We start from the raw sequence: 12,069 nt of genomic DNA on the forward strand, positions 1-12,069 counted from the left end.
AGGGGTTGATCCGACCCCCGGACGGCAGGGGGAGCCTCTGCACACGGCCGGCAGCTGCACGGGCAGAGCCTCTCTGGTAGGAAAGGAAGAAACCAGAGAGACGGTGCAGGAAGTTGCCGTGGCGTCCGGCGCTACGGTCTCAGAGGCTCATCTCTGATCGTTGGCGGGAGCCAGAGTCCATTGGCCACGCTGGCTGCGCAAGGAGCAGACAACTCGCGCGGAAGCAGGATGCTCCTGGCCGGCGAGAGCGGCGAGGCACCCGTCACTCCGGTTAGGTGGCCCTGGTGACCCGGGGAGGGGACACTGGTGGCCCAGTGAGGTGGCACAGACCTCCAGGGGAGAGTGTCTCAGTGAGGTGGAGTTGACGGCCTGGGGACGCGGTTGCCGTGACCCCGGGGAGATGGCCCTTGCTGCTCTGGCAAGGTGGCAGACCTCCCGGGGGAGGTGGCCCCAGTGCGGTAGCTCTGGCGATCCCTGGTGATATGACCTAGATCGTTCTGGAGAGGTGCCCCTGGAGGCCAGGCAAGGTAACCCCAGCTCTCTGGGGATGTGACAGTGGTGGCCCCAGGGACGTGGCCCTTTGGGAACCTCCAGACTCTGGCCTCCCAGGAAGTTGAGACGTTGTCCTCCACTGGATGCCCCCTGAGAGCCCTGTGTGAGTTCCCCCTGTCACGTCAGTCTTGATGTGTTTGTCTTACCTGTTCTCCTTCTAGTGCTGCTCTGAAAATGGTGACCAAAAGAAGAACCTCAAGGAGAAAAGTAAGCAGATTCCAAACACCTTAGCACTTTGCACCCAGCCATTGCTCCAAAACTCGGTTCTCGGGTCTGCATCCAGAAGGATCTTATTAGCCTGTTAATCTTTTAGATAAAGTATCGTTTTTTCCTTTTTGTACAACCTGCTTGCATAGTTGTTGACCCCATGGACTGCAGCACGCCAGGATCCTCCATCCTTCCTATCTCCCTGAGTTTGCTCAGATTCATGTCCATTGAGTCGGTGATGCTATCTAACCATCTCATCCTCTGCCGCCTTCCTCTCCATTTTTCTTCAGTCTTGCATAGTAATAAATACTAATCATCATGCACATATTTTTGACTTTCAAGATTGTGTAAAATGTGGGGTAATTTGGAGACTAGCACTTCCTGATCCCTACCTAGTGCAAGGACTGGTGTGGTTTCACTCCAGTGCTGCCCTTCCACTGGGTTCAGAATAATTGGGGCCTGCCTGTTATTTTAATGAAGCATCAACTTGTTAAGCATCAGGAATTTGGAGGGGCTAATGATCTAGGAGAGATGACCATCATCCTAGTTGCATTTAAAGGAGTCAAATAATAATTGTTTAGTTGTACTTTACCTTCAGTGAATTTGCAGTTAACATTGATCTGGGAAGAGCACAACAGATCACCTGGTTCCTGGATCTTGAACTGGGCAAGGAAAGGGAAAAGGTCAGTGTTTACTACCTGCAGGGGCACATGCCAGGGCTGTGAACATTTGGCATTTTACTTTAATGAGCTAAATGTGGCAAGCTTTTGGGGAATCATCAAGGGCTTTTGAAGTGAAATTTATGGGTAGAGGAAGGGGGAAGCATGGAACAGCTGTTCCATCAAAGAGTTTTTGGTTCTTCTGACCATGGCAAATAGTCTGGGAATGAGTAGTGGTAACAGACAGGGTGCCCATGTTACCATATTGGCATTAGGACTTAGACTTACCCTTAACATTGCCTGTTGCTACAGTCTGTCTCAGAAAGCAAGCTATGAGCACTTCATAGTACTTGGCAGTCACAGCTGCCACAACTCAGCTCCTTTTACCTAAAGGCAAAGGATTTGAGAGGATCTCATACCATTCAGTTAAACCCTTCCCTTTCCACCTTTCCCCCATTCATATGCTTGGGAAGTGATGCCACTGAGCTGTAGATTTTATCTTTGTCTCTCCTTTGGTGGCTTGGTCAATTTCTCTGCAATTAAAAGTGTGCTTTACAAAAAATAGAGGAGAGACATTAACACCTCCCTCCCCACCCCCGAAAATTACCAGTGGGTCATTTTAAAGGATGTTATTTGAATAAGAATGTACTATGGTGCATTTAAATGGTTAAATAAAAAGAGTATAATATTTTTGTAAAAAGTGAAGGTAGAATTTACTCTATAAGCTACAGCAAGCTTAGAGTTCACAAAACATTCCCTCCGCCCATAGTCCTGCCTCTGTGTCTGCAGATACATCACACAAACTTACATGTTTTATGTAAGATAAATGAAAAGACATGGCATTGAGACTCCTGTACATAATAGTATATGGATTCCTGTAGTAATAAAGTTTGATGCAGTCCAGCCAATTCTGATCATACCTGAAGGAGAAGGTAAGAATATTGTGTTAAGAGTCCCACTTACAACCTTTTAAATGTAGGCAGGGCAAATGTTAGAATTTATAGTTGGGAAGTTGAGGCATAGACTTTTTATTAGTTTTGCTGCTACCTACCAGTGGGCTACTGGTTCTCATAGCATGGGAAAAAGCATTTAATTCTTATAAATTGAATAGAACAAAGGAGAAAAAAAAATTTATGGGCTGGGGAGGGGAATATACACAGCGTTAAACATTGGTATATATTATGTTAATTGCTGATAGTTACATTTTACACTTAAGCATATCTTTATTTAGATATTCTTTCATTTTGTCAGAAGTGGCTGTTGTTTTCTAATGAGGCTGTTATAACCTCTTGCCCTTCATTGCTGTTTCTTTAAAACTTTATTTTTGAGAAGCAGACTCACAGATACAGAGAACAAACTAGTGGTTACCCATGAGGAGAGGTAAGTGTGGACAGGCAATATAGGGGTAGGGTATCTAGAGGTACAAACTATTACGTATAAAATAAGCACTGAGTGAAATAAGTCAGACAGGAAAAGACAAATATCCTATATCACTTACATGTGGAATCTAAAAAAATGGTACAAATAAATTTATTTACAAAACAGAAGTAGAGTCACATATGTAAGAAACAGACTTAGGGTTACCCGGGGTTGGTGGTGGGAGGGAAAAGAGGGAGACTTGGATTGACACATACACACTACTATATATAAAACAGATAACTGGGACTTCCCTGGTGGTCTAGTGGTTGAGAATCTGCCTTGCAATGCAAGGGACGCATATTCAATCCCTGGTCTGGGAACTAAGATCCCACATGCTGCAGAGCAACTAAGCTCATGTGCCACAACTAACCCCTGAGGCAGCCAAGATGAATAAATAAATAAATTTTAAAAAAAAACCTAATAAAGGACCTACTGTATAGCAGGGAACTCTACTCAGTACTCAGTAATAACCTATATGGGAAAATAATCTAAAGAATGGATATATAACTGATTCACTTGCTGTACAGCAGAAACTAATACAACATTGTAGATCAACTATACGCCAATAAATTTTTTAAAAAGCTATGAGGATATTTTGCACAACATGGGGAATATAACCAATATATTATAACTATAAATGGAATGTAGCCTTTAAAATTTGTGAATCACTATACTGTACACCTGTAACTTTCTATACAGCAACTATATACTTAAAAAAAGAAAAACGCTTTATTTGTGGTAAAGAACCCAGTTCTACAAGGTTAACTCCAAGGAAGAACAGAGGTAAAGTCCAACCTGGAGTGCTCCCCAGGAGGCTCTGTATTGTTCCCCCAGGCTTATCTCTTACGTGCATACCTTGTTTGTTTTATGGTTTTGCTTTTCAAGAAATTGCCATAGTCTTTGTAATGAAATATATGCTGATACAATCAAGCTTTTAACAAACCATAAATGGTTTGTTTAGAGAAGACCAAATCCTTTAGGCAAATCTGGAGTAGAGAAATGCATGGTATGTTCAGGTTTATTCTAATGTTTGGTTTCCATGAAGTCCATTCTCTCTTTCTCTGGGGCCTTCTTTTATAGTGTTTATTTTCATTTGGAGTTCAATGGCTATTCCTCTAAATTTTTACATTATCTTGGGTTTTGCTTTTTAAATTTCTAGGAACAACTTATATCTAGAGAGATTAAACCCTGTAAATGAAATAATTCACGTTGTGGACTCAGTAGAGTTGAGCATGTTTAGTATCAGGGAAGTTAATGGCTGCACAGTGACATGACAGACCAGTGGATAAAAACTCCTCCTTATGTAAAAGAGTTTTAAGTTTCAAATACAGTTGTACAAAATTGACCATTTCAGACACAGGGAAAAAAGGAAATACGAGAGAAAACACAAATTACCAGGAAAAACTGGAAAAATCACCAGTATAAAGTCTGACCCAAACTTTGGGTTTCCTAAGCTTCTGCAGGAAGAGGGAAACCGCAAGGAACCAAACGAGACGCTTACACATGGAAACACACTTCAAAGGGAAACAGTTCATCTTAGCACACGGGGGTGGGAGGAGGAGAAGGGTATAGTAATCAGCTGTGGGTGGTGACGCTCCTACCTTCTTTGCCAAGAAGCTGCTCTGGGCCTTTGAGTTTGTCAGGTTCAGGGCACGTTCAGAAAGCCATCCTGGTGTAGACCCATCACAAAGGTATAGCTAAAGATCGTCTGGAAAAGAGGAGCAGTGTTGTTGGTCCACAAATTTAGGAAAATAATTGCCTTTGAAGTGAATTGTTTAGAAATTTGTTTTCTTCAGTGTTTTGTTTAAAAATTAGAATTTTAAAACTGAAATACTTGAATCTTCATTGTGCAAACAATTCAAGGTAACTTGCTTAATTATGCCTTAAATATTCTGAATAGTAGAAGAAGGCATAGAGTCTTGCAGAGTGAAAAACTGACTTGTGAAATACAGGACATCATTGACTTTTTGCCATGGAAACAATCTCACTTCAGATCATACAATTTAGTGGTTGTGCTAGCCATTTTGATTTTTTCCTGGTAATTTGTGTTTTCTCTCATATTTCCTTTTTTCCCTGTGTCTGAAATGGTCATTTTTGTACAACTGCATTTGAAACTTAAAACTCTTTTACATAAAGGAGGAGTTTTTATTCACTGGTCTCCCTTTCAAATTTTTTTCATATACTTGAGATCTTTCAATACCATTTTTTTTTTAAACATTTTAAAACCAGAGTCCTCCTTTAATGTTATTCTAGATTATACCATTGGGTTCTTTACAAATTTTGAAAATATATTACTAATTTAATAGAAGCTATCAGGTTTGACCTTTCCTCTCCAGTAACAAAATAGATTCTTAAGATAGAGTTGTCTGGAAACGTTTAATGTGTTTGTAACTGCATTGTCATGCCAACATCTATTGAAACCTCTGGTTATTAGGACAGAATTTAGTAATTTTTCCTTCACTCTGAATTGCCTCATCTCTTAAGCATTTTGTAGTATCCTTGATCAATAAATTGCTTTATAGATATTCATCTGGGTATTTGTCTATGAGTATATTTAGATACATATATATACTCATATGTAATATTTGTGATGCTGAAGAAGACTCTTTGAGAGTCGTTTGGAATGCGAGGAGATCAAACCTGAATTAGCTGAAGCCCCAATACTTTGACCACCTGATGCGAAGAACCGATTTATTGGAAAAGATTCTGATGCTGGGAAAGATTGAAGGCAGGAGGAGAAGAGGGTGACATAGGATAAGATGGTTGGATAGCATCACCAACCCAATGGATATGAATTTGAGCAGACTCTAGGAGATAGTGGGGACAGGGAAGCCTGATGTGGTGCAGTCCATAGGGTCACAAAGACTTGGACATGACTTAGTGACTAAATAACAACATATATAAAAATATATGCATATGGAGTCATCACTTGGTATCCATGGGGCATTGCTTTCAGAATCCTTGCATATATTAAAATTCCTGGATTTTCTAGTCCTTTATATAAGATGGCACAGTATTTGCATATAGCCTACACATATCTTCTGTATGCTTAAATTATCTCTAGGTTACTTATAATACCTAGTGCTAATAATAATAGTGTATATATTAATACAGTGTCAATGCTATGTAAATAATTATTGGAGCATGGCAAATTTATGTTGATTTTTGGAACTTCTGGATTTTTTTTGACTTTTTTTATATGCAGTTGGTTGAATCCATGGACATGGAGGGCTGATTGTATATATAAATATATAAGATATAGTGTGTATATATATAAATATATTCATATTTATACACACTATATTCATTTGGATATTTTTGTGAACATATATATATACATACAAATACTGTATATAAACAAAATGCCATATATAGTGCTTAGTAACTTTTGAAAGTAGACATGTTGCCTTATATATCATTTGCCTTTCCTTTAACTCTATAGTAGTTAGTGGTGTTGAGTAATTGTTATTCTTTTCATTTTAGGTGACATAAATATTGCAGCTCTTGTTAAAAATGAACAAGTCTGTGAAGGTACAGATAATAGTGATCTTCCTTCCTGTGTGTCGGCATTTATAGAAAAGGAAGTCGGAAATGACCTTAAATCTTTAAAGAAACTTGATAAACTCATAGAACAGATGACAGAAAGTAAAATGCAGTTAGAAGAACAGGCAAGTATTAAAACTCATTGAAACGACATCAGGAGTATACTCATTATGTGCTGTGTGCTCAGTTGTGTCTGAATCTTTGTGACCCCAAGGACTGTATATAGTCTGCCAGGCTCCTCTGCCCATGGAATTTCCCAGACAAGAATCCTGGAGTGGGTTGCCATTTCCTTCTCCAATACACATTATAATGTAATGTAAATACAACTAATATATCAATACATATAGATCTCTTCTAATGGTTTTATGGTATTCAAATGTGGCTGTACATAATTTATTTAATCAAGCCCTTATTGGTTGATCTCTTTGCTATTCCCAGTTTTTATCATAAATAATATGAAAATAAACATGGTTATATTAAATCATAAATCCCACTGAATTATTCCTTTATTAAGAACTCGTCATGGCATCCCATTGCTTATTGGAAAAAGCCAGGCATTCTTGTAATGCCCAAGATGCCCCCTACCTATTTCGGCTCATCTCTCTGCGTTTCTTTGAACTGGATTCTGTGCCCTCCTCCCCATTTTGCTATTCTCTGATCATGACTGACCGTTTTTTTTTGCCTGAAATGCCCTTGCCTTCCAAACTTTGCTAAAAATTTCCGCCAAGTCTGCAAAGGTCTGTGCATGAGCCATGCAAGTACAATTGCTGGAACCCCATAAGAAGTGCAGAATTTCAGTCCCTACTTCAGACCTGTTGAGTCTGAATTTGCACTCTAACTATATCTCTAGGTGATTCCTATGCACATTCAAGTCTGGAAAACACCACCTTAGTACACCATTACACCTGGCATCTCTTTTATTGCACTAATCCCACTATTGAAGATGTGCCTGTATCTTTCTTTTGTAACGACTGTGATTAAGGGCAGATGCTGTGTCTAATTTATCTATCAGTCCCTAGCACAGTGCCTGGTGTAGAATAAGTGTCTCATTAGTGTTGATTAAATTGGAATTCCTCTAATGTATTCTTATCATATTGTACTGATGCCTGATATTTGTATGTGTTTCTATCTACTATAAGAAAAATCCATTTAATAAAATACCATTTCTAAAGGCATTACCTGGATATCATCTTACCAAGCATGTCAATGGTTCGTTCTTAACCTGGGCTTAAATCAGAATCACTTGGCGAACTTTTGCAAAATACAGAAACCCAGACATTTATAATCACAGTCTCGTTTGTTTTTGAAGGAAAATCTTTAGTGGGTAAAGCAGGTAAATGTTCTCTCACTGAACACTCTGAAAGTGCTTTGTGATAGTAGACCCAAAGATATATACTGTTTACCAGGGCCCTCCCTACACGCCTCCACATTAGCATTTTATGTTGAGGCCTGGGTAGTATAGGATGCAGAAATCCAACCTGAAGCTTTTAAATGACAATTTTTATTTGTTTAGAACATACATGCATTTTGAAGGTAACTAATAAAGAAGGTTTTGAGAATCTTACCTGATTGTTGCTGTTTTTTATTGTTTTTATTATTGGTATGGTCAGGTACTTACAGTTTCATCAGAAATCCCTAAAAGAATTCACAGTGCCTTAAAAAAGGCAGAAGAATCAAAGCAATTCCTTAATCAATTTCTGGAGCAAGAAACCCATCTCTTCAGTTCCATTAACAGCCATTTGCTGACCGCACAGCCCTGGATGGAAGATCTTGGAGCCATGATTAACCAAATTGAAGAAATTGAACGGCATCTTGCTTACCTTAAATGGATTTCACAAATTGAAGAACTAAGGTAAAATAAGCCTCTTTGTTCTCATAATTATTATTTTCCTTTGAGACTCTGTCTTAGAGAGTACATGGATGCCATTAAATAATTGAGTTAATTAAAGATTATAATAATGTGATTTTACCAGTTATGAAAATAGCATTATGATAATGATTCCTTTATTGTGAATGAACATAAACTTTTCCGGGGGCTTAATTTGCATTTAAAAGAAAGGAATCCAAGTAAAAAATTCAAGTCCCATAGTTGTACTGTGCACACACGATGAAAATTATAATGCCATATTAATAAAACAGCTCATCAGAGTAGTGATATTCCTCTTTTAACCTTTTAGAGATGGTCATTTAATGAAATGGATTGCTTTATCTATGATTCAATTTTTTTTTTTTTAGTGTATATCACCTAAGTGGATAGTGGATATTTAGTGGATTTTTTTAGTGGATATCACCTAAGAAGAGCTACATAGTATATTATTAGACGAATAACAAGCCCTCCTACTTTTGAATAGGGAGGAAAAAAAAAAAAGAAGGTAGACCCTTGAACAAAGCAGAGGTTAGGAGCACCAGAGCTCCTCCAATGGCAAGTCTGCATACATCTTATAAGCAGACTGAAAGTGAAAGAAAGTGAAAGTTGCTCAGTCGTGTCCGACTCTTTGCGACCCCATGAACTATACAGTCCATGGAATTCTCTAGGTTAAATGGGAGTGGGTAGCCTTTCCCTTCTCCAGGGGATCTTCCCAACCCAGGGATCAAACCCAGGTTTCCCTCATTGCAGGCGGATTCTTTACCAGCTGAGCCACAAGGGAAGCCCAGACTTCTGTTTCTATAAGCAGACTCCTATAGTTCAAACCCATATTGTTCAAGGGTCTATTGTACTTCTTTTTGAATTGAATGCATATCATTGATTGATTATGTCTGGTATTGCCTTTCAAACAAGCTGAATTAACATTTCTGCTTACATTGGCAGATGTTTTGGTTTCATAATTTCAATTATGAAAATAGCTATGAAAGACAAAATCTGTTAGGAAACTTAATGATTAGAAAAGGGGAAGAAAGAAAAATGAGAGAATGAGAGTAGGGGAAGGCCAAAGTGCTGTCAAAAATAAAGCACAGCCAGTGGAAAACAAAGGTGTGGAGGAAGGACTAGCACCTAGTGGAGCTGGGCAGGCTGACGGTGGCACATGCCTGTTCCCACAGAGGGCGCTGTGACCGCCCAGGAGCAGAACTGATGCTCTGCAGGAACCCAGCTCGTAGTCAGCTTCCAGCTCCTCAGCCAGCCTTGGTAGAATGCACACAGGCCGCCTAGAGAGAGAGCACTTACTTCCAATTTCCTGATGACCTCTGAACAGAGATTCATTATTGAAAAGGTTAACTTTTGTTCCTTATTCTGGCTTAAGATATGGAATGTGGTTTTTATCAAAAGAAGCATTTCATTTTCAAATGTTCTTTGAGCCAGTGTGTAAAATGGTAGTCATATGCTGAATTAGTCCTGAAGACATGTTGTATTTGGCTTGTATTAAAGAATTTGATTAGTAGTTTGATTTTGCATGGAAATCTTGATTTCTCCTAAAAATGTTTAAGATTTGGCCACATTAGATCTACATTCCAGTGTGACAACCCTAGGCTAGAGCCTTAGGGTGGGGTATGTGCTTTTTACTTGGCTCGCCTTTGCTTTTCTTAATTTACTTTGCCTGTCGGGCCTTTCTAGGCATTTGACTTTGCTACCCTCGCTATAGAGCTTGCCTTAAATTTTATGTGCAGCTTGGCAGTAACTTGAAAGGACTTGATTCTGAGGTGCCACCTCCCTAAGTTCCCTATAGTCAGGTTCAGCTGGGCAAAGTAGATACAGATTGAAGACTAGCATTATTGACTTACCAGATGCCACCCCCATTCTCCCCTTGGATTAAGATTCTGTAAAAGACAGATTTCTTAGAAATGAGGGGTGCCTGATGGAATGTGACAGAGGAAAAGTCTGTCCTATTGGGAGAGCTGGGCAGGCAAAGGTGGAGGCAGATGTCCTGAACACAGCCCACTGCTCTTAGGAGGGTGCTGAGGATTCCAGGCTCCTAAAGACTGGGGTGTCAAGTTAAAAAAAAAAAAACAAACACTTTAAGTTAGTGCTTCCTTCTTCTTTTGGTTGTAGCTTTATGTAAAGCAGGAGGAAGAAGCAGTTTTCCACATTTGGAATTACTCTGAACAAAGTGTCTTTCAACTTTCCTCCTCCTTATCTTTCAGTGATAACATTCAGCAATATCTGATGACCAATAATGTCCCAGAGGCAGCCTCTACTCTGGTGTCCATGGCAGAACTTGACATCAAGCTTCAGGAATCTTCCTGTACTCATCTTCTGGGTTTCATGAGAGCCACAGTTAAATTCTGGCATAAAATTCTCAAGGACAAGCTTACAAGGCAAGGAATTTGTCCATGTTTCATGGTAATTGCTTTCAGATGGCTCTTTGATGTTCATTGTGTTTGATAGCAATACTTCTCTCACTTTTCTGTTACAGTGATTTTGAGGAAATTTTAGCACAGCTTCACTGGCCATTCATCACACCCCCTCAGTCTCAAACTGTTGGCATCAGTCGACCAGCCAGTGCCCCTGAGATATACAGTAACCTGGAGACACTCTTCTGTCAGCTTCTGAAACTACAAACCTCGTATCTTTTGAGGGGTTAAAACTTACTAAAATTTCTTTTTTCTAGAGTGGATTTGGACCAGAAAGGAAAGCTTTCTGAAAGTGGCCAAGAAGCAAAATGGGAGGAGTACTAGGTTTGGACTTACCTGTGTATGGTTATGTAGTGGGCGGGAGTGGTGCTGTTCTCCTTCCAAATAAACTGCATGTGGGTGGAAGGGCTGTGAGGAGTTCTGAACTACATGATTGACCCAAGTTTGCATCACATATAGGTCTCTTGGGACAATCAAAAAACTGGGCAAAATTGGAAGGAAGCCTTAGTAACTTAGTGTTAATTTAATAAAATGATTATTCAAATGTGTTTCCTTACTTATTATCCTTTATCTTAGGAAAGATTAATTCTAATAACATTTCTCATGGACTTTTTACTTAAGTCATATGTAATTTAAAGTGAGATTACATATTATCTGTATAATTTCTCAGTATCATATATATCTGCTAGATAAATGTTCTGTGTGTATACATATCTATACATATATGCTTTTCTTTTTCCTTGACTTTACTATGTCAGAGATGAATTATTTACTGAGCCAAAACAGCTTCCAGAAAAATACTCTCTTCCCGCGTCCCCTTCTGTCATCCTGCCCATCCAGATTATGCTGACTCCCCTTCAGAAGAGGTTCAGGTATCACTTCAGAGGGAACCGGCAGACTAACGTTATAAGCAAGGTGTGCTTTGCCGCTTCTTGCCCCGGTTTTAATTAATAGCAAATACTAAGGATGTCCCTACTTTTGCTGGCTTAAGTTAAATTCTGATTCTATCCGCATTCCTGTTTTTTCTCTAAAGAGCTAAATTCCAGTTTGGTCACTGCCCTTTACAGATATAACTTGGGACTTGTGGTGATATGTCGTTAAGAATCAGTGCGCTCATTAACACACCATCTGACCACTTCCTCAGGTTTCTTCTGGGGTGTGCTGTAGCGTTTGCTGTGGCACTTTTTTACAACTGGATCCCCATGTGTTCCACTGTGCAAACTGCTCCTTCAGGTTTATGAATACATCAGAAAGAGAAGTGAGAGTCAAAAGGGAGCAGAGCATTAGCTTTTGAATGGAAGTGCTAATGTGCTCAGTGATTTGTAGTGGGACTTCCCTGGTGGTCCACGGTTAGGACTCTGTGCTTCCACCATAGGGGGCGTGGGTTTGATCTTTGGTCAGG

At 39.5% G+C, this 12,069-nt stretch overlaps 1 protein-coding gene across 4 annotated transcripts in view; it reads left to right on the forward strand.

The window, feature by feature from the left end:
• Nucleotides 1-12,069, forward strand: part of RINT1 (RAD50 interactor 1) — a 24,295-nt gene continuing 12,226 nt past the window's right edge. The window contains exons 1-9 of one of the 4 annotated variants that reach the window (XM_069587872.1): nt 103-270; nt 714-759; nt 1,358-1,442; nt 2,208-2,350; nt 6,321-6,505; nt 7,991-8,232; nt 10,458-10,631; nt 10,730-10,879; nt 11,426-11,582. In XM_069587872.1, the coding sequence (XP_069443973.1) occupies nt 2,245-2,350; nt 6,321-6,505; nt 7,991-8,232; nt 10,458-10,631; nt 10,730-10,879; nt 11,426-11,582 (1,014 nt within the window). In that variant the 5' untranslated portion in view covers nt 103-270; nt 714-759; nt 1,358-1,442; nt 2,208-2,244. Of the gene's footprint in view, nt 656-713; nt 760-1,357; nt 1,443-2,207; nt 2,351-6,320; nt 6,506-7,990; nt 8,233-10,457; nt 10,632-10,729; nt 10,880-11,425; nt 11,583-12,069 lie in introns of all 4 variants that reach the window. The other 3 variants (XM_069587875.1, XM_069587873.1, XM_069587874.1) reach the window with 3 other exon arrangements.

The sequence above is a fragment of the Ovis canadensis genome, chromosome 4 (assembly GCF_042477335.2).
Source record: "Ovis canadensis isolate MfBH-ARS-UI-01 breed Bighorn chromosome 4, ARS-UI_OviCan_v2, whole genome shotgun sequence".
NCBI lineage: Eukaryota > Metazoa > Chordata > Mammalia > Artiodactyla > Bovidae > Ovis > Ovis canadensis.